Source organism: Peromyscus californicus, unplaced genomic scaffold, assembly GCF_007827085.1.
Source record: "Peromyscus californicus insignis strain IS unplaced genomic scaffold, ASM782708v3 Scaffold_19__1_contigs__length_69161282, whole genome shotgun sequence".
In the NCBI taxonomy this organism is placed as follows: Eukaryota; Metazoa; Chordata; class Mammalia; order Rodentia; family Cricetidae; genus Peromyscus; species Peromyscus californicus.
Genome location: NW_026294491.1, coordinates 52,703,096 through 52,725,579, shown reverse-complemented (window position 1 = coordinate 52,725,579; position 22,484 = coordinate 52,703,096). Strand labels below are relative to the sequence as shown.

The window sequence follows — 22,484 nt, the reverse complement described above, 5'->3', positions numbered from 1 at the left end:
ATTCATCCTGTCCTGTGCTCTTTTGATTGAAACCTTCTTCCTCTTATGTGTGTAGCATCCCTGTGACTATTTTCTGCAGTGTCAGCTTGGTGGACATGAAATGCCCTATCGTGTGCCTGCTTATTAGATTGTGGAATACAGTTGCTGCTATGGCAGTTGGAAGTTCAGCCTGAGAAAGATCCTCCTCTCCTTATGTTTCCAAGTGTGCAATTCCCATAGTGTACAGAGATTTTTGTTGTTGTTTGAGACAGGGTTTCTCTGTGTAGCCTTGGCTGTCCTGGAACTCACTTTGTAGACCAGGCTGGCCTCAAACTCAAGAGATCCACCTGCCTCTGCCTCCTGAGTGTTGGGATTAAAGGCATGCACCACCACTGCCCAGCTCAGAGTTTTTTTTAAAAAATGATTTAAACAGTGTGCGTCCAGTAGAAGCATCATGCGCCTATTTGCAGCTTGTAAGTTTGTGGTGGCAAGGTGAAAGTGATCTTGGAGCAGCTACTCTGAGACACATTCTCTTAGAAGGAAAATTACTTTCCCAGAGGGGAAGGCATTTATTCAGATCATGTTGTTGAAACAATGAGGAATTCTAAGAAGGTTCTCATTTTCTGTTGGGTAGGGAAAGTGTTCTGTGAGTCTGAGGGGAGAGAGAAGGCTGGGGTGAGGGTGGACATGGCAGGGTGGGAAGGAAGCCAGGAGAACTCAGAGGCAAGCATCGGGACGCTACTGCCTCCAATCCCTGTGACGCGCTGCCGGTGCTCCTGTGACTCTTCCAGGGGTTCGTTAACCCCCTAGGACCAGATTAGACTTTCCAGTTCTCAAGATACATTGGCATTACTTCCCCCAAATACCTTCACTGTGGAAGGAATAGTTTCAGCAAATGAATGTTACAAGATTTAATGTATATGATGTTAGATTAGTTTGTGTATTCTGGGGAATTCTGTTATTCCCTACACCACAGCATCCTGGAGCTTTCCTCAATACCTGGGCTGCTGCTCTATAACAGAGAGCAGAGGGTTCGTCCTGATTACTATTTGCAGTCTAGAGGGCAAAACTGGAATGGCGTGAGAATTTAACAAGAGGCACGACTTCATGCCAACTTACGGTTCTTTTCTGGGAACTGATTTCCCTGGACTCGCAAGATTCAAAATGCTTTCCAACTCTGGCATTCTGTGCCATTCCTCCCAGATGTCTAAGGCTGGCAGCTCTGGTCTCACAGTGTAAAGGCAGGATCTTGATGTCACGCCTACATCTGCCTGATCCTAGACAGTAAGCTGTAAGGGAAGTCGGGCTTTAAACCAGATCAACTTGGGCTCTGAGCGGACATCCTACTTCACATTTTGGAACTTCGGCTCCCTCTACTAAAAATAGGAACAATTTATAGACAGTGAGTACGTTGTTTGGCATCGGGAGAGGTTCCACCGGGGTGGGTTCTCTCAAAGAAAAACTTCTTTCGTGCTAAAAGTCTTTCTTCCTTCTGGGATCTAGCCGATGATGCATCAGATAATGCACCTGCTGCAAGTGTTAGCCAGTCCGGCAGAAGGCAGCAGTATTCAGCCTGGATTTAGGAGCTGGTGGCTTGCACGAACTCTCTAGGTGGCGGAGCTGCACTCACGCTGCTGGGCGGGGCTGAACCTAGAGATCCGCACATGCGCGCTGCGGGGCCGACCCTGCCTGCAGGGTAAAGTGGGCCGCACCGTGGGAATGCGGCTGCGCTGAGATTGCTTCCTGAAAGAGGTACTGCGCTTGCGTGTCGCTCTCTGCCACCGCCGTTTCTTTTTTCCCTTTAGCCTCAGTTCATGTCCAGGACAGCGGATGATGTATATGCAGATCTCCCTGCCCTGTATTTTCTTGCTAAGGTGCAGAAATAAAGAGGCCTTCGCTGTCCCTCCGCGACTGTAAACCATGGTGCCAAGACAGTTCCCGCCCATGCCACCTGCGGACAGTTTTGAATTTCTAACTTCTCGCAGACCCAAATCTCCCAGCCACCCCCCTTCCATCTTCCTGGAGCTGGGGTTTTGGTGAAGGTTGCAGGGTGAGCTCATGAATTCTGATCTTCTCAGAATCATACAGACGTCACTGGGAAATGTCTTTCAAGTCCAGGGACCTCAAGGGAACGTAGTGGTTAAAGCCTTGGCATGTAGAAATGCACACACAAAGTTAGAGCGGTTAAAGAATATGCCTAGTTTTCACAGCTCGTAAGTGGCTGTATCTGTTTGAAGCCAGATGTCGAAACTTCTCCCTGGCCTGTCTTAGGCCTGGACACAGAGATCGGGGGTGGCCTCTACTATCACCAGGGGGTAGAATAAAATAAGGCCTCTTACAGGAATTCTTGTGTTAGCAAACTGGGAAGAGAGAGGGAGCAGACAGGCGGGGTGTGTGTGTGTGTGTGGGGGGGCGTCCCTTGCTCTAGTCTCTTGTCCATTTGCAACCAGAGTAGTTTTTCAAAAATCAATCTGAATATGCTTCCCTTTTTTTTTTTTTTTTTTTCGAGACAGGATTTCTCTGTGTAGCTTTGCACCTTTCCTGAAACTCGCTTTGTAGACCAGGCTGGCCTCGAACTCACAGAGATCCACCTGCCTCTGCCTCCGAGTGCTGGGATTAAAGGTGTGCGCCACCAACGCCCGGCTGAATATGCTTCCTTTTTAAAAAATCCTTTAAATCTTTAAATCCCGTTCCCTGTTGCCTACAGGATGCTTCCTTGCACCCCTACCCATTTCCGCCCACCAGCACAGTCTACCCCTTGAGTGTCGAGTGTCGTGAGGCCATTTTGCTCCCACTGACGCTGCTTGGCAAATCTTTCTCACCTGGCCATGTTTAACACCCCCCCCCCTTCCTGCCTCTCAGACAGTATTGGGCTGCCCTATGATTGTGCACAGAGCCCTAGTGTTATCCAGATCTTGGGGACCCCCAAATGACCACCAGGGAGACTGAATCCCGCATGTAAAAGCAAAGAGCCTTTAATTTCAAGCCCGGAGCTTGGTCTCTCTGTCTGTCCCATGCAGCGATGAGAACAGAGAGCCCAGAGCAGGGTGGGTTTTTTTGTTTTGTTTTGTTTTTTAATCATAGCAGAGGTTGGGGTGAGGGGATTTCCAGGGTTCAGGACCCTGCTTGGCTGACATTTGTCTAGGGGTATAGGGAATGTTTGGAATGTCAGGTATTTCCTCTTAGATGCAGGCCCCACCAAGTGGGGACAGCTCATGGCTTTTCCTGGGTCCAGGTGTTGCCTGCCAGAAGCTGTGTCCGAGCCTCCAAGTCTGTCATGGCAGCTGTGTGGTCAAGCTTTTTTGCCCTCCCCCGCACCCCCCCACCCCAGGAAATGTAAGCACCAGAAGGCCACTGTGTTGTGTCCACACTCCATGAGTCCATGAGCTGTGGTGGAGCACAAATAGATGATGCATTGTGAGCAAGGGCATGCATACAGCAAAACCCTAAGGGATGGGTCTGCGCTCTGGGAATTTCTCTCGCATTCCCAAAACCTGTGTGTGACCTTGTCTCTGTTCATTCATCCATTGCTATAAAATACATTCCTTCCTATCACTCAGGTGCATTCTGTGGACCTTGCTCTGGTTCAAATACTAAACTAAACTAAGAAGGGACCTTTATGGTATAATTGAAGAAATTAGAGAGCTAAGTAGGAGGCAAAATAATGGGATTTTAAATTGTAAGAGAGTTGTATAATTATGTAGATTAATTGTGATAACATAAATAAGGTGCCGTGGTATCTGGCACTGTTTTAAGGCAGTCCTGGAATAACAGGAGGGATATGTAACAACGTGTGCATATGAGTTTGTTTGGCTCCTGTTGTAGATTTATAGACATTTGGTGACTCTGGGAAAATGGATTCTATTATACCTGTGAAGGTCGGCAGTCCACAGGGAAGGTGTCAGTGGGTCCTCAGGCTTTGGAAGCTCTAGGAGAAAATCCCTCCTACCTCATTCTCTAAGTCACTCCTCGCCCACGCTGCTGGAAGTCACCGCACACTCTACTTGGCTCCCTGTGAGTGGTGTCCCTGGAAAAGTCACTCAACACACGGGATGTGGCCACATCCTTCCAGTCTGTTCTACCACTTCACCTTGTGTCTGTCTGTCCTCTCCTTCAGGCACTTACCGTTATGCTAAGGTTTGTCTGGATAATTAGGAATCTTCTTACCAGAAAGTCCTTAAGTGTATCTTACAGGAACCTTTTCCCAAGTAGAGTTATATTCACAGGATCCAGGGAATTCAATGTGAACCTGTTTTGGGGAAAAGAGGAACCATTTTATCTTAAACTCCATGTGTGGAAGAAGAAAGTTGGCACAGTGATGAATATTTTTTTTAAGTTAACTTTTTTTTTTTTCATTTTCTATGTATGGATGTTTTACCTGTATCACCTGGTGCCTACAGAGGCCAGAAGAGGTTACCAGATCCCCCGGAACTGGAGTTACAAGTGGCTTTGAACCACCATGTGGCTGCTGGTTCCTGGTGCTCTTAACAGCTGACCCATTTCTCCAGCCTCCTAAAGTTAACTTTTTCGTGTTGCTTCTATGGTCAGGCTATCTCCCAAACTGTTAGCACTCAGTTGACTGGATTCCTTTAGCCTTGCCCTGTTATGAAATCCTGTGCAGGTTCGAAGACTTGCCAGGACCGACCTTTGGCAGCTTTTGTGTCTTTTGTGTTGATTGTAGTAAGAGACAGCAGGCAGGTGGGACCGACGGCAGGCGGCGCCCTCTAGTGGTACGACTCTTGTATAGCTCTAGGAACTCGGGATAGACCCTTGCGGTTGAAAACTGGACTAGTGTTTGGATTCTAGTGTAGTTTTTATTCCATGGCTCTCATAGCTCTTGCAGGCTTCCATCCGCCTTCAGCTTCTGCATTCTGGAGCCCCCACCTCAACCCCTGTCCCATCCCCCACCCGGCTCTGTTTTTGAGACAGGCTCTCATGTGGCCCATGCTGGCCTCGACCTTGAGCTAGCCGAGGGTAGCCTTGAACTTGTGATCCTGCTGCTTCTGCTTCTCGAGTGCTGGGATTACAAGGCATGCAATAGCATGCCCAGTTTTATGTAGTGTTGGAGCTTGAGCACGGGGCCACGTGTGTGCGAGATAAGCATTCTGTCAGCTGAGCTGCATCCTTAGTTCTTCAAGCTCACCTTTTTGTCCTCCCTACAACTTTATTTTTGGCCTTCTGTATTCCTACCATCCCATTTCTTGTCGCCCTGGCTGTTCCCTTGAACTTAAGCCTGTCTTGTATTGTCATGACTTCTCTTGATTGCCGCTAAGGGAGGCAGCCACCACCATCCCGCCGCCGCCGCTGCTGTTACAAAACAGCGGGCTGACTGCTCCCTCTCGAAGTTTCAGTTGAAGCCAGGAAGAGTTCAGTTAGATTTTGCTTTGTCTGTGTGGTGGGCTTTTTCAAGAACCTGAACCGCGTGGTTTTCGTGAAGGCAATACAGACTTCGGCAAATGCTAAGCCTCTAGTTTGCGCTCAGCTCGAAGGCAATGTTTGTAAAAGGCAACTGTTGGCGAGCTGGAATACTTTCTGGCTGCATTGCCCGGCAGGATGCGGAAGTTCAAGTCAAATAAGAACGTCAGAAAACAAATAGTAATGATCAATGTAAGTATGCCTCAAACACCACATGGGCCATACTTACACCAAAGGGTTGTTTCTCTGAAATATACAGGAACACAAGTGTCCAGACTTTTTATCCGATCTGTGTAGCAACTATTTGCATGCTTTCCCTTTTCTGCCCGGCTCACAGGACCTTCCCTGCCTAGGCACCTCTATGGATGTTGTTGGCTCCCATTAGTCTGTTTTACCTTCAGCTGATACTGTATTTTCTCAACTTAGACTTCCCTTGAGTTATTCTGACGTTACTTATTTAATATCAGTTTCTACCATAGATTTTGAGTTCATAGGGGCTGAGCCTTCATCTTTGGTAAGTTAAGTCCCCATAGTCTGGAGAAAGCTGTGGGACACTTGTCTCTCCCTGGGGCACGAGGCGGGTGTTCAGCATCATTTAAGTGCTGTTAAAAATCAGTAATAGGCCGGGCGGTGGTGGCGCACGCCTTTAATCCCAGCACTCGGGAGGCAGAGGCAGGCGGATCTCTGAGTTCGAGGCCAGCCTGGTCTCCAAAGCGAGTTCCAGGAAAGGCGCAAAGCTACACAGAGAAACCCTGTCTCGAAAAACAAAAACAAAAACAAATCAGTAATAAATGCTAACAATAACGCCTTCAGGTTCTTACTGTAAGCATACCTCATGTGTATGTTCCTGGAATAAGCAAAGACTTCGATGTCTCTCACTGCCCTGGCTGCCTTAAACAAAAGAACTGTCAGGCAAACAGTTTGCCTACTAAAGTCTTTTTTTTGGCCAACACTCATTTTGAACTCTCTGAAGATGCCTTGAGGAAACTACACAAGAATTGCAGTAACCTTTTCCACCTAGGCCAGGAGAGGAAACACCTCCCCCTTGTGGCCTAGCAGAGGGACTGCTGTGGGTGGGGTAAGTGGCAGAGCGCTATGATTGGTGCAAATACAAACCTTCATTTGCATGCGAGGTTTGCCTTACTATGCGGACATCCTTCTGGATCCATAACTGGATTGATAGCTCGCTTTGCTTGGTGATTTATCAGTGAGATGTTCTCACGTGCTGCCCCACCTTGTTTTAAAGTATTGGGGTCAGTCAAAGGCGCCTCTTGAGTGTTCTTCCGTCTTTGTAGCATGGCTGAATTGGTCACAAACCAGCAGCCTAGCTACCACAGCAACAGTGAAGTAGAGGCAACGGAGCGGCTGTGGCGTAGACTGAGGAGTGGCTGGCCAGCTGCTTGGCATCTGAAGAGAAGGCAGAGAAGGAGGTATGGCAAGTGTGTTAGCACCCGTCCCAATAGTCTTCACACAATGAAGGACTGTTGGCATTCATCTCAGACCTTATTGGGAGTACCCTGCCCCGCCTCTGGCCTTAGTGAAAATGACTGCAGCCTATGCAAGGTCATCTGGAATTCACCAAGCTTTGCTTAGTGTGCCACTTTTCTAGGCACGTGCAGGCTATCTGGAGTGGTCATAGCTGGGACGTGTCTTCCTTTCCAGCTGCTGAAGGGTTTTAGAGTTATCATAAAGTTTCCCAGCCGGGCCGTGGTGGTGCACGCCTTTAATCCCAGCACTCGAGAGGCAGAGCCAGGCGGATCTCTGTGAGTTCGAGGCCAGCCTGGGCTACCAAGTGAGTTCCAGGAAAGGCACAAAGCCACACAGAGAAACCCTGTCTCGAAAAACCAAAAAAAAAAAAAAAAAAAAAAAAAAAAAAAAAAAAAAAAAAAAAAAAGTTTCCCAAACATCTGGGCTTCTGAGAGCCATCCAGCCTGTTACCAGTGATGGGACTGCTTGACTGACAGTTCCCTGCTCAAGGCTGCCCAGACAGAAGATAAGGAGAGCCTGCTTTATGAGTTTTAATAATTCATCAAAAGCATTGAAATTTTTGTTTATAAGAAAGACTTAAGAAAGTTGAATGTGGAACTGATATTTTTATTGACACCTAATTAGTACTTAATATTTAACAACCCTTGACAGGGCTGAACACCTTCACCATGCCCCAGGGAGAGGTGGGTGCCTATGTTCAGCCTCACCTGGGCTAGCAGGGTGTTCATGCATGCACCCATCTCCCCAGGACTAGGGAGCTGTGACTAGCCTTTTAATACAGTTTATCAATACTATGCATACCTTAGTTCATTGTAACTTCTCAACAGCCCTTAAAAGATATTAGACAGTCTATTGAGTTTATATACCCGCAAATGGAAGAGTTTCAGCCTATCTATATCTCTCTTCCAACTGTTAAGTTATGACACTCTTGACCCATTGTTTTTGGACAACTCAGAGACAGTTTTCTTAATTTTCTAGACTTATTGATTATATTTCTTTCAGGACAAGACTCCCCTCTCCTTTTTTGTGGTGCTAGGGCCTCATAAATGCTAGGCAAGGGCCCTAACCCTGAGCTATGGTTGCCCCCCCAATCCATTTTCTCTATAAAAAGATTTCTGTCTAATTATTTATGTCTATGTGGGAACATATTCATTTGTGATTCAGGAGACAGAAGGGGGCATCAGATCTCCTGGAAGTGAAGTTACAGGCGGTTGTGATCCATCTGACAAGTGTGCTGGGAACCAAACTCGGATTTAACAGATTTTTAAACTCTGAGCCAACTCTCCAGCTCCCCCAACTCCATTTTCTTAATTAGACAAATATAGTTATTGTATTCTTCAGTTCATTCATCGGTTTTGGGTTGTCAAAGTGCCACAGTGTGGTCGTCTTCTTGATTTCTTCTCCCGTCATGTGGTTGAAATGCTGTTCACAAAAAGGCACTCATGAAGTAGCTGCTCTTCTTCCACCCTCCATTTACATCAGTTGGCTGGAGGAATCTGACTGGGAAAACATGGCAGAGGGCCTCAGAGGGCAGCACAGAGCTCAAGAGGGCTCCTGAGTGGAGTAGAGAAGCCCTGCCATGGCATTCAGTGTGAGAGCATGGACAGGTTGGTTCTCTGTAAGGGGAGTATCAGGGCTAGTGCCATGGTGGTCGCAGAGGGAGAATTACTCCTTGGTACTATGAAGGAGGATTGTATATTCCACCCACAACAAATAATTCATCTTTCTTGGTCTCGTTTTCTGTTTACCCAGCAAAACTTTATAGGAACCTTTACCCTAGTTTTGCCCTGGCCTTTGACAACCTCCTTTTCAGAAACAGTAAGGAGCATTTGGTAAAATATTTCATAAGATAAAACTTCCTTTCCCTCTGTAACATGATCGGGGATCCCTGGGCAGTATTGTGAGGGCTGGATCTCTTGGCTCTCCATCCCTAACAATTATCTGTACCACCCCCACCACCCGATAAGAATGTACAATATACACGATGATCTACAACGATAAGACAAGTGAGTTGTGTGTTTTTAAGTGTTTTATATGTTATAGTTTTTTAGTTGTGCATTTTAACATAATTGTTTTTAAATTGGATTTCTGTAATTCAAGTCACACGTTTTCTTAGAAAGCCAGTATATTGTTGCTTTTATCTAAAAAATGAACAACCTGTAAGAATAATTTTTCTTTTTATATATATATATATATATATATATATATACACACCCTTGTACTTATATTCCCCTCTCACTACACTAATCTGCCCCTCCCAACTGGCCTCTTTCCTTCTCCCAAGTAGTCCCTCTGTGTGTTTGTGTTTTGAAATCATATATATATATATACATATATATATGTATATATATATGTATGTATATATACATGTGTATATTTAGATCTAGAGCAGGTAAATCTAAATGTTTTCTAAAAGAGCTTCAGACTGAAGAGGAGAGTAGAGCCATTTCCCCCAGGTCTCAGCTCTTGTGCTTCTGCTTTCAACGAGCCTTTTACCCATATTATCCTGATACGACTGGTTGTGTCCATGCTAGGAGCTGCTGATTTTCGTGTTCTGATTCGTTGCTACCTCCTGTCTCCCAAGCGGTTTGAGACAGAGCAAGGGCTATCAAACTGCTCTGACTGGGCTCACTCAATATGTATATTATCTTTTATAATGACTGAGCACGTGCCTGTATGCCCATGCATGCAGGATACATATGAGTGAAGCTGAGGACTCACCGAGTATTATTTTTCTGCACTCCACTATCCCCTGCTCTGTTTTGTTTCTTTTGGGCTTGCCACCGTATTGTGAACACCACTGTCCATGAAAGTAACTGGCTTTCAATAGAAGTGACTGTGAAACCCCAGAACTGCCTTTCATGTGAGCAGATCTCCCCAGAAACCCCAATATCTCCATCTATAAAGTAAATATACTAAAAGGAGTCCTCTTAGGTGATGTTTTTAGAGTGAAATAAAGACAGATTTGAGAGCATGCCCATTGTTTATCTGATAATAAAGAGCTGTTGGGTACCTTTTGTAACATGAAGTCAACAGCATCCTTTTTGGCTTGATTATACAATGAAACTGAAGTAATAGAGGTAGGACACAGAGTCTAACGAAGGTGGTAGGAGCTTGTCAGAGCAGAAATGTTTTAACCAATGCCGACCTGAGAGTGGCCCGTCTCAGTCCACAGGTGCTGCTGCTGGAGGACAATCTGGACGAAATCCAGGAACCCCCTGAACTGTCGTAGGGGAGGAAGACACTTCTGTTAGTTGGTGCTGTTCGAATGTCTATCCGAAAATGCATTTTCACACGGTCTCTTTTATTCGTTCGTGTTTAGAGAAACAAAATGACAGTCGTCACGGCAAGCAAGCCCATCCTTCACTACTTCAATTCACGGGGCAGAATGGAGTCTGTGCGCTGGCTCTTGGCTGCAGCTGGAGTAGAGGTAGGTTCTAAGAGGAGCCATCTTAAGTCGGACCTGAGGTGACTGAGTGAAACACTTTCCTCACAGAAGCCAGATGTTTCTCACTGAATGGTTTATTGAGAGTTGAAGTGTGAATAAAAATTCCAATTCTTAAGACATTCATAGGCTTGACCTAAGAGATCATTAAATCTTTCTTACAAAGGAGTATAATTTCAAAATAAACATAAGAAACATCGCTTTTACAGACCTTGTTTTTGTTTAAACAAACTGAAAAAGAATCTATGTCATTTAAGTAACAATTAGAGATGTGGGTACTGAGTGATGACACTCAATTACTTTTTTGTTGTCATCGTGTGTTAGAATTATTTTTCACATAATTCCTATGCTTTAGAGAAACAAATTATTGAAGTATGAAATATGTCCATGTATTTATTAATCATGGTGGTACATTCTAAAAAATATATCACTCACAAATGTATGCAGTTTTATACATTGTTATTATTTGTGTATGTGTGTGAGTATGCATATGGCATGCTGTGTGTGTGTGTGTGTGTGTGTGTGTGTAGGTCAGATGACATCTTGTGGAAGTGTAGGTTCTGGGGCTAGAACTCGTCAGTCTTAGCAGCAGACACCTTCACCCAGTGAGTCTCACGGCCACTCATTCACCGTCGTGGAATATTCTTAGATACAATGTGAGGTTGTGGCCTACTACTGACCTATGCTATATAGTGTAGCTTATGTTCCTAAGATCACAAACTCACACAGCATGCCATATACTGGACACTGTAGGCAATTATAATACAATGATAAACACTTGTGTATGTAAGCAAACCTAAGCATAGAAAAGGCACGGTCAAGTTAAGATTTAAAAGACACAAAAGGTGGACATTTACATAAGCCACTTAGCAGACTAGACACTGGTCTGAGTGAGTCAGTGAATGAGGAGTAAGTGGATGTCCCTCCTAGGACATTTCTATTGGCTATAGATCGGATCAGAAATGTCCTTGAAAGGCCCATGTGGTAAAGGCCTGTGTATGACTGAAAAGAAGAGGAACCCTTAAGACCTTAAAATGCTCCACTACTCTCTTCACTGGGAGTCTTCCAGGGGATTATTCACTTCTGCAGTTCCTCTCTTCTCTTACTCTTCTTCAGCTGTGTATCCACTAAACAACAGGAATGCTTCAGTTGTACTGTAGCCTGCTGGAGCAACCTTGAATAGACAGTCATGTTGGACGGAACACTGTAATGGCAGCCATGGCTGTGCATAGTTGCTGGGATTCCTTCAGGTTATTACAGAAGAAGGGAAGAGGGTGGGGTATGTAGAGGAAAGCCTGTTGGCTCAAGATGACTGTTGAAGGTAGATGTGGAGTACAAAGAACAGCAATACGCTTTTCTGCATATTTATACATTTTATAAATTTCCATCATAAAATAATGAAGATGTATACTATCAGAAAAGAAACAATTACAGTGGAAATACATAACACAAATAAATGAGAGGTGGGTAGATAATGGCAGTAACCACCTGTTAGCCACAGGGCGTATTTGCTCAGCAATTACTTGTTGCAGCATCTATTATGTGCCAGTTCTGTGTTTGGTACTGGGGCATACCACTGGGTGGGTCCCTGTGGTATGGTAGCTTCTATATCTAGGAGGACAGGGTCAAGTGTTTGACAGGATTCCTACTGCCTGAGCTGGAACCTGGTAAGATTCTTTGGACTATGGTGCTGCGCCCTAGAGTGTCTTGGGGGAAAAACAAACAAACAAACAAGCAGCTCTTGATTCAGACCAGAAGGCCCCAGCAATTGTGAGGATCTCGTGATTGGAAAGTTATTTATATTCTTAGAAGGTCTTGTCCCTCATAGGAGAGCAAAAGAGGAAAGTTAGGGAGTGAGGTCACATCCTTTTAGGAAAGCTTCTAGTGCCTTCCTTCATCCTCATAGCAATGAGTTTACCCAAGCCTTGGTATTCTCTCTCTGTTGCTTCATGAATGCAAGGACTTTGGCCTGATCCTTTCTCGATTTCATGAAGAAATAAGCATGTGATAAACATAAGCTGTAGTGCCAGTCTAGGTGTTGTACTTCTATAAATGAGTAATCTGGCTTCAACACAGTCTAGACGCCAGGTATATACGGTGCAGGAATATGTTCTTATGGACAGCATAAGTTCAAAAAAATATAGTCCGTGGGACTAGCCTATTGTTGCTGGATCCCTCGGGGGAGGGGGTGAGAAGGTGCTGTATCCATGGCTCAGACACCGGGAGTCAGTTGAAGGCAAACAGCAGACTCCTTTATTTAATAATGGGGAAGGCCTTATATACCCTCCTCCCAGCACCCAGTCTGTGTCACAATCTGGTAGCATTATGTGGTCGTCCCTCATTGGCTGGGCACGATCAGGAACTCTGACATCAATCAGGAACTCTGAGAGAACCTGTTGCTAGGCCCTCAGGCAGACTCCAGGTTGGTTCATAAGGAAGTATATTATGTGCATGCCTTGGCAACTGGTCTGAGCCAATTTCCTTGACCCTATGGGCCTGTCCTGCTACAGCCTATGGTTTCCCATTTTCCATCCCAGGGTGACCGAAGAAGATGGTGTCCAAGACTGTCTGAAGACATTTACTTAGGTCTTCTGGGCTCTCTGTGCCCCAGTAGTGATCATTACAGTCCCATCATTCACCATCAGCCCTCCCCCACATCAACACCATACTAGCCAACTGCATCCCACTCCACCACCCCTCAGCAATGACCAGCATGTCCCTTATGTTTTACTTGAAGGAACCTTTTGTAAACTGACTGCACACATCCTCTTAGTATCTCTGTATTGTGACCTGTATGAATGTGTAGAACCACAAGATGCTGTTCTTCACAGCATGCTAGGAACCCCAAAACTCTGACTGTCCTTTATGAGGAACTCCATAAAAACACAGCAGCCACTGTCAACACTAATATTACTTATTACTTGGCTTATGTGGACCTGCCTGGCCCACTGTGATGTGTTTTTGCAACACTACATCAGTCTGCTTAAGGAAGTGCTTTGTCCCCATTTTAAAGAATAACCAAAGGCTTGTTGGTGCTGAGGGACTTCCCAGATCACATAGTATGTATGAGGCAGTCTCATTTGAAACCAGAACACACCAGCATTGAAACCCAAAGATCTTCATGACTGTCCTGATGGTCTTTTGGATGGAGAGAGAGTCTGCCCACTGAATAATGTATGTTAAATAAGAACTGGTTTTTATCTTGATGTTTCCTTACATGTGACCAGACAGAGACATCTCTGCTACTGGCTGCCACTCCAACCCAAGTGCCTTTGCCTCAGGACGAGGTTTAAATGACTGATTGCAGATCAAGACCAAGCTGTGTCTTCACCAGTATTAGAGCTATTTAAAGAAAAAATATAGGACTATATAATGAAGTAACAGCACCTGATAAATCCAAACGCTGACTTACATCTATCTAGCACTTAGCGGAAACCTGGAACTTTCCAAAGTTAATTACACGTATAGTGACTTAGTCCTTATACTAACTTAAACGTCAGGTTACTAAGTCACAAAGTTTATTACTGTGTCTAATCAATGCCACTTTACAAAGGTACCATTTCACCCTCTACAGTCATCAGAAATCAAAGGTGGCTTTGTTTTTAGGGAAAAATAATGTGATAATTCTTTGATTCTTTCCTTAAATGTAGAATTCTATCTTAGTGCACCCCATCTTTTCCAGGGCAGACCGTTGTATAACAATTGTTAAAAGGTAAAAGTTATGTATGAACTAAGACCATTTTACTCACCAAATAGCCTCTTGGGAATGAAGTACTATCAATTCCAGCAGCGGCCTCTTACTGGCACAAAGTTAGATGTTTATGTCCTTGGCACATCCCGTGTAGAAACACAAAAAGGTCTGTTCTCATCTCTCTCAGAAACACAGACTTTCCTGTGATGTGATTAGGAGAAATTCTCAGTCTCTTCCCTCCAATACCATTCCCCCAAAGCCATGACCTCATCATGGACATAGGTGTGGTCATGGTGGGGGTGAACTGTAAGAATGAGCATGTGTGTGTAGTTCCTCTGCCTTTGTTCTTTATCTCTGCAATCAATTTCTGCATGGCTAAGACCAGCTTATCAGTGTTCCTACTAAAGAATGTTTCCCTCCACTCTGTGGGCAGGTGCTATCATGTGAGAAGCTCAAACACAGCGGGATGCTTAACAAGAACTTATGTACTATTTTTTGCTTTACAGTTTGAAGAAAAATACATTAAAACACAAAAAGACTTGAAAAGGTTAAAAAATGGTAAGAATTAATGTCTGTCTTAGTTAACACACATACCATTTTGAACATATCTGAGCCATAGAAAACTTGTTCTTCTTTTCTTTGCTTCATCCAATAGATGGTAGTTTGATGTTCCGGCAAGTGCCCATGGTGGAGATTGATGGAATGAAGCTGGTGCAGACCAGAGCCATTCTCAACTACATCGCCTCCAAATACAACCTCTATGGGAAGGACATGAAGGAGAGAGCCCTGTATGATGAGTTTCCTGTACTTATGAACAGATAACATGAGAAGAAGGATTTAAGTCCCCTTTTGAGTGAGCATAGCTGTGGGAGGGAGATCACAACCACAGGCTGGGCATTTGCACTGATATCGAGGAAAGAGACGCTTGTGGAGAGGGGATAGTAGGCTGCCCTTAGAGAACTTTGATGTAGAGCAGGGCAGAGTTCATGGGTATAGAGCTCTGTGATTATACAGTAGGATCGAGCTCTTGGATTTAGCATGGGGTCGGGACTTTGAAAACTCTAAGGAACTATGAAGTCAGGATGGTAGAGTCCTGTTTCCACTTGCTGAGTCTTTAGAGGCAAGGCTCTTAGCAGTTTCTGCAAAGGTTAGACATGGAGTTACTAATGACCCAGTAATTCCATGAGAAATATATCCAGGAGAAATGAGCATGCATCTTTGATTATGCTTATTTCAAAGTGTTCATAGCTACATTGTTCATAATATTTAAAAAGTGAAAAATGTCCAACAGTTGAATGGATGAGGAAACACAATGAATTGTATCTGCACAGAGGGATGGACAGACTCATGGGACAGCCTTGGTATTCTGTTACATAAGAGAGAAGGGATGCAATATGCCACACATTGTGTTTTCTTTTGTTTAAAATGTCCAGAAGACTCAAATCCATAGAGACAGAAAGTAGATTAGAATCTGTCTAGAGTGGGAGGGGTTGGGGCTTGGCTGCCCCGGCTACAGGCCTTATTATTAACAGGATGGTTGAAAAGTGTGAGACTGGAGAATGTTGTCCTTAGCAACTTCAATGAATATACGGAAAAGCACTGAATAAGATGCTTGGGTGACGATTATGGTTATGAACATATAGATGGAGTATTTTTAAAAAGTAGTATATCAACTTCGTTTCAAATTTCATTCAATCTTTCCTGTGCTCCACACCTGTGATCATAAAAAACAAAAATAGTATTTAGTGAGGTGCTATTTTAGGTGGGGACTCAAGAAATGCCAGCATGGCTACAATTAGGTGATAGGACAGAAGGGTGTAGTGGATCTGTTTTTAATGGAAAATAATTGGGAGAGCTTCTGACATTAGGTTTTGTAGGGAGCCTAAGCCATGCAATAGGATTAGGGAGGGCCAGCAGATCCTGAATAGCTGTGCCAGGGACTCTGAGGGTCTGTGGGGCATAGGACGTATCACAGCCGACAGCATCCCCTCTTTGTAGGGTTTGTGGCTGTGAATGCCACATTCTCTCAGTACTGACTCTGGTGGATTGCTGGTGCTTTTTCTGCCTGTATTAGTTACATGGGTAGCAAAACATCACAAATGTCGTCTCCCCTGTATAGCTAAGAAACCAATGTTAACTGATGAGTTGGAGGCTCCACCGAAGGCCAAGGTAGTCCCTTGGCCACCATCCAAGTTGCATCCTCTTGGGTTTTTAATCAATGAATGCAAGACAGGAAGGCAGTATTTGAGGAAGAATTTTATCTTTCAGGATTGACATGTATACAGAAGGCACAATCGATTTGAATGAAATGATTATTCGCTATCCATTCCTTCCACCTGGGGAGAAAGATGCAAGCCTTGCCCAGATCACACAGAAAGCAAGGAAGTGTCACTTTCCCGCCTTTGAAGAGGTAAGTAGAGGCTGTGTCACCTTCAAGGGCACTGAATGCAGATGACATCATAGTCTAGTGAGTATCTTCTTATTTAGGGCTACTATAACAAAAATGCCACGGACTAAGTGGCTTATGCTTCACATGTGAAGATACTTATTTCTGATAATTCTAGGGTCTGAGAAGTATAATGCTCCGGTAGATTCCTTTCTTATAAGACCTTGCTTCTTGGTTCATGGATGCTTGACGTCTAGCTGCGTCTTCACATGGCAGATGGCTCACAGGAGCTCTCAGAGGTACCATTATCATCTCAACAGTGGGAAGCCTGGGCTGCAGCTCAGTTGGTAGAATACTTGCCTAGGATGGACAAAGCCATGGATCCCATCTCCAGCACCACATAAATCAGATATGGTGGTGCATACCTGTAACACCAGCACACCTGTAGTCCCTGCACTCGGGAGGTGGGGGCCAGAAGAACAAGTTCAAGATCATCCTCAGCTACTTTGGCTACATGAGGTCCCATCTCAAGGAAAGAGGTGAGAGAGAGAGAGAGAGAGAGAGAGAGAGAGAGAGAGAGAGAGAGAGAGAGAGAGAGCGAGCTGTTGTCATTAATGAGAGCATATGATTATTTCTCAAATGTTCCACCTAAAAACTGTGTCATATCATGAGTTAGAATCTTAGTGTATGAACTTTGGGGGATCACAGACATTCAGTTCAATAAAGACAGGAAGAAAATGGCACCTGGTGTTGCCAGAGCATTAACCTTCCTTTTCAAAGGACTTCTATTAGGATTAGTCTAGCACCCCAATTCTGAAGGTATTGTGTAGAGGCATTGCTCTAGTTATGTCAGAGATCACTAGGTTCAGAAAAATTGACTTTACTAGAATTTTCATTATGGTATAACTTCATGGTCACAATTAGAGCTGGACTGTGTGAAGGTCTGAGCCACATTACAGGTTAGAATAGATCTTGGAGAGCACCGTAATATTGACTACATTAGAGGTTGGAATAGATCATGCAGGGCACCATGATGTTGACTACATTAGAGGTTGGAATAGATCTTCCAGGGCACTGTGATGTTGACTACATTAGAGGTTGGAATAGATCTTGCAGGGCACTGTGATGTTGACTCAGAATCAATAGGATGAGAGCAACACATTAGATGATCCTCTGACACCAAGGGCCAGGAGACCTGAGACCCATCCGGAGAATACAGCAATATTTCAGAGACAGGAAGTTTATACACTGACATATAGAATAAAGAAATGAAATTATTTTTTAAAAAATCTCCAGAATTTAGGGATATTTTTCTGATATTTTATCTAGTACTTACCTTACTAAGACTTCTCTCTGTATGTGAGATAAACATTTTAAGATGGAAATCACCTGAAGTCAGGCTGAATGAGATCATGAATCAAAAACTGGGCACAAACAATACAGACTTGTGAATAAATAAATGAATTATTGCTTAACTTGTGGAGCATTAGATCATTCATTCATCCATCCAACCAATGTTAAGTTGTTGCTTGTGTGCTGGGTCCAAGGTAAGCAGCTGCCAGCCTGTGATCAGATCTCCTGCCCTGCTCTTTGTGGTGTTGATAGTGTAAGGCACGTCATGTGATGATCATCTCCACAGCCATTCTTAACACTTAAGTCATCTATACTATGAAATAAAAGTATTCCATGCCGGGCGGTGGTGGCACACACCTTTAATCCCAGCACTCGGGAGGCAGAGCCAGGTGGATCTCTGTGAGTTTCAAGGCTAACCTGGTCTACAGAGTGAGATCCAGGAGAGGCACCAAAGCTGCACCGAGAAACCCTGTCTCAAAACAATAACAAAGTATTCCTTGAATGTAATTGCATAGTGTAAATTACACCCTAAGTTTCAAGTTGTGGGCTGAAAAGATGGTTTGGTGGGTAAAGGTGCTTGCTCCCAAACCTGATGACCTGAGTTTGATCCCTGGGACCAACGTCATAGAGGGAGAAAACCCATTCCCTTGGGTTGTCCTCTGACCTCCACACAGGTGCTGTGGCAGGTGGACACACAGACACAGCAGACACAGACAGACAGACAGACACACACACACTCACACAGACAAACAGATATAATAAGTGTAAAAAATATGTTGTGCTTTGTTTTTATACCAAGCAATCATTCATACTTCTTTTTGTATTTATTCTCTCCCAATATGTTTGACATATATCTTTAACAGGTAGTTCCGTGTGTGTTTGGTTTTTTCTCTTATTCATGCATCTTAAATATCATGTATTAGTCCTCCCCAGTTGTCGTCTAATTTTCATCCACTGAGAAAAGCTGAGAGACGTTCTAGAGGCCACATGATACTCCCCATGGATGTAGGGGATTGGACATCCCGTGGGGGGGTTGTCTTCATCATATGTGTCCGTCTCTCCATCCCACTCTCCACCAATGAAGCAAGTTCTTGGTTACAGACCTAAGCTCAGTTACCCTCCACACTCCGGCTTGCCGATTACGCCACAGTGTTAAGAATGAAAGCCATTGTTGCCAAGATGGTGGTTCAAATTGTCTTTATTAATTTCATTGTGAGCATATGAGCACGAGTGACGTTTTTGTACGTGGTGTGTGTGTGTGTGTGTGTGTGCATGTGGAGGTCCCAGGCTGATATCAATTATCTTTCCTCAATCACTCTCCACCTTTATTTTAAAATGCAACCTAAAGCTCATCATTCTGCTAGGCTGGCTGGCCAGTGAGCTTCAGGCTATTAAGAGCCCGGCTAGCTCAGTCGGTAGAGCATGAGACTTCAGTCGGTAGAGCATGAGACTCTTAATCTCAGGGTCGTGGGTTTGAGCCCCACGTTGGGCACCAGATATTGGTGTAATTATTAAGGCCACTCCACGTAGTTAAAAGGAGATTTATTTAATGGTGTAACTTACAAATTAAGGGATAGGTAGGTCTCGGGTTCTGGGGAAGGTGTATCACAGTCCAGCGGTGTTCTCTGGAGCTCTGCTTGGCCCACCTCCACCGTCCAGGGTCCCGGAACAGAGAGAGCACTCGCTCATCCAGATTTTGGGTCTCCAGGCGCCTCCCTTGGCCCCGCCTTGTAGGTGTGACAGTTGCCAAAGTCTTAATGGGGGTTGGAACTTCCAGATCAAAGCTGGAATGGCTACCCACTACAGTGATGGTGTATGCATTTAATCCCAGCACTGGGGAGGGAGGGGCAGGTAGAGCTCTGTGAGTTTGAGTCCAACCTGGTCTACAGAGTGAGTTCCAGGGTAGCCATGGCTACACAGAGAAACCCTGTCTGGAAAATTTTTAAAAAAATACATGCTTGTATCATCATGTCCCACTTTTTAAAAAAATCATTTATTTATTTTACGTATATAGGTGTTTTTTTTTGTCTACATGTATATCTGCACTCCAGAAGAGAGCCTCCAATCCCATGTTATAGACAGTTGTGAACCACCAAGTGGGTGCTGGGAATTGAACCCAGGACCTCTAGAAGTGCAGCCAGTACTCTTAACTGCTGAGCCATTGGTCCAGCCCCTTGTCCTATTTTTAAAAGTGGATTCTGGGGATCTGAAATCAGGTCCTTGCACTTTCTTACCAGGCACTTTACCAACTAAGCTGTCGCCCCAGTCCCTCAAGTTGACTTTCAATCCCAGAGACATCTAAAAGATGAGGAAAACAGACAAGAGGAAAACTGTAGACACAAAAATGGCCTACTCATGAATGAAGGGTCCTGCTGTGAAAGTTGGGAAACTTTTGGTTATGTATAGAGAGAGCTGAGGGGGGGAAACATTGCCAGTTTTAGGATGGTGTGAACAGGGAGAAACCGCAGCAGGAGGTAAGCCCTAGGCATTGGGTAAAATGCAGGAACAGGCGGGTGATGTGAGTACCATGTGGGATGAAAATGAAGGGATCCTTTTGGCTTTAATGGAGGTGATAGCAGACCTCATGTCTCCCCATCCTTCATGTCAGGGTCCGAGAGAGAGGTCCAGGACTCTACACTTCCTCCAGGAGGCTGCAGAAGGAGAATTGGACTGAATGGGTCAGGGAAATACTGGTGTTGCACCTGACTGTTTATGTTCATGGGTCAATTTCCTAAATTCTGCAGGTGTTGAAGAGCCATGAGCAAGACTACCTTGTTGGGAACCGGCTGAGCAGGGCTGATATTCACGTGGTCGAACTTCTCTACCACATGGAGGAGCTGAATGACAGCATTGTGGCCAGCTTTCCCCTGCTTCAGGTGAAATCGCTCAGTCCCTCACAGTCAGCCCTCCGCTCCTGGCACAAGTCTTTGCATACTGTTGGGCAGCTGGCAGCTGGCATCTAGCCATATCCAATCTTCAGCCCCCCTCCACCAACTGGAAAATGGTCTTCCTGGCCTGTTTCTGGAGTGTGAAGAGAGTCCTGTTGGACCAGGAAATTTGGCCTAGACACTACCTCAACAAGTATAATTTGACCTCGTACAATGAGAAGATGCCAGCACTCAGCTCTCTCCCCAAGCTCCCTTTCCACTGCGGGATCAGACCCTGATTTCTCTGGGATTCTCCTGATCCCGGATGCCCATATCATTGTGCACCAAGTCTATCTTAGCAGCTCTCTTCCTGTCTGGTTTCTGTCTCTCAGATCCAGCCCCCATTAGCAGACATTGTATTTCTCTCAGCGTGGGCACATAATCCTCGAACATAGAAACCCCTCTTCCCATCTCTCACTGATAAGTCCATTAAGTCTGGACTCTGGTTTTCCTGCTCTATTTTGTCATCATTCCTACTCAGTATCTTGATTTCACCTGTGTGAGGGTTTCTCAGTATTGACATCTGACCGACATTTCTTTTCATTTTTCTTTCCACTGGGGGCAACTCTATATGGTTAAAGGGTGAGAAGGGAGGTGGGGATGACTAAAGTCTTCGGGGTGCACCAGAAGGAAGGGCTATTCAGCCTTACTTCCCGCTCTTTGCCTCTATGATCTGTGCCCCAGGCTCTCCCCTCATGTTGCTGAAGGGAGTTATTTGGTTTTCGTTCAGGAGAGGGCTCAGATCTGCTACTTTGGGCCTCACTTTGAGGTTTTATGTTGCAGGCCCTGAGAACCAGAGTCAGCAACCTCCCTACAGTGAAGAAGTTTCTCCAGCCCGGCAGCCAGAGGAAGCCTTTTGAGGATGAGAAATTTGTAGAAGAGCTTAAGAAGACCTTCTTTTAAAGGAGACTGGACAGGATAGTGCATAGGTTCCCTGTCTTCCAAGTGTTCCAGCACTGGGGTGCCCAGGGCTGGTGCTAATTCTTGTGGAGCCGATGAAAGTTTCCAACCATTATATCCTGATCTTGTTAGAAATGAGCCCTGTGAATGTAGTTGTAATATCATCTATTGGGTTTTGAACAGATTTGAAATCCTGATCACCTCCTAAGATGTCCCTTTGAATTTAAATAATCAGAGAAAGATGTTTAATCTCAGATCTATTTAAAAAAACAACAACAAGAACTTTGTCATTTATCAGCTGTTATAGACTCTATCAAAAATTAAGCAGAATTTTTTTCATCTGATGCTTTGGTCTATGCAAAAGTACTCTTTTCTGACATGTTTTGATAACTTCCTGAATAACACAAATTTTTTCTCTGAAGAATCCTGTTCCTTCAAATAATATTTTTCTTATTCGCTCAAGCATTTGTACACTTATGTCCAGTGTTGAGCATCTGTTGCTCCTGGAGCTGGGTAAAAGATAAATGAGTCGGAAATAGCCTCAGCCTTGTGAAGATTGCTGAGAAATGACAAAACAAGATGATTCTAATTCAACCGGGTTCTCTCCAAGAATCGTATTCCTAAGGCTGCTCTGACAATATGGCACAGACTTTGCACCTTAAGAGAGTAAAAACTTACTCTCTCAGGTTCCAAAGGGTGTGCATTTGAAATCAGTGCTGTTGTGCTTCAGGCTCCAGCTGATGGCGTCAGGGAAGGATCCTTCTTAGCTTGTTCCTATGTTAGAGTGTTCTTGGGTTGATACACTACCCTAGACTCTGCCTTCATGGTCGTGTGTGTGTGTGTGTGTGTGTGTGTGTGTGTGTGTGTGTGTGTGTGAACACATTTCCTCTTTCTTATAAG

The 22,484-nt window shown here is 44.6% G+C and overlaps 1 protein-coding gene across 5 annotated transcripts; it reads left to right on the top strand.

The window, feature by feature from the left end:
• The first annotated feature begins 1,238 nt into the window (after nucleotides 1-1,238).
• LOC128114916 (glutathione S-transferase alpha-3-like) lies at nucleotides 1,239-22,008 on the top strand. 5 transcript variants are annotated; one of them, XM_052745358.1, is made up of 7 exons: nucleotides 1,239-1,381; nucleotides 10,205-10,312; nucleotides 14,525-14,576; nucleotides 14,674-14,806; nucleotides 16,287-16,428; nucleotides 20,502-20,633; nucleotides 21,468-22,008. In XM_052745358.1, the coding sequence occupies exons 2-7, from the start codon at nucleotides 10,214-10,216 to the stop codon at nucleotides 21,585-21,587; spliced, it is 678 nt and encodes a 225-aa protein (XP_052601318.1). In that variant the 5' UTR covers nucleotides 1,239-1,381; nucleotides 10,205-10,213; the 3' UTR covers nucleotides 21,588-22,008. The 5 variants fall into 5 exon arrangements, with proteins under 5 accessions (XP_052601318.1, XP_052601317.1, XP_052601315.1 ...); XM_052745357.1 differs by lacking the exon at nucleotides 1,239-1,381 and adding an exon at nucleotides 1,602-1,731; XM_052745355.1 differs by lacking the exon at nucleotides 1,239-1,381 and adding an exon at nucleotides 1,746-2,112.
• Nucleotides 22,009-22,484: the final 476 nt, after the last annotated feature.

Bases quoted from the DNA above. Each gene is read 5' to 3' on its own strand.
- LOC128114916 (XM_052745355.1), top strand. From the start codon at position 2,038: ATGAATTCTGATCTTCTCAGAATCATACAGACGTCACTGGGAAATGTC. The intron at 10,313-14,524 runs GTAGGTTCTAAG...TTTGCTTTACAG, and splicing joins TGGCTGCAGCTGGAGTAGAG to TTTGAAGAAAAATACATTAA. The intron at 14,807-16,286 runs GTATGATGAGTT...TTTATCTTTCAG, and splicing joins GACATGAAGGAGAGAGCCCT to GATTGACATGTATACAGAAG.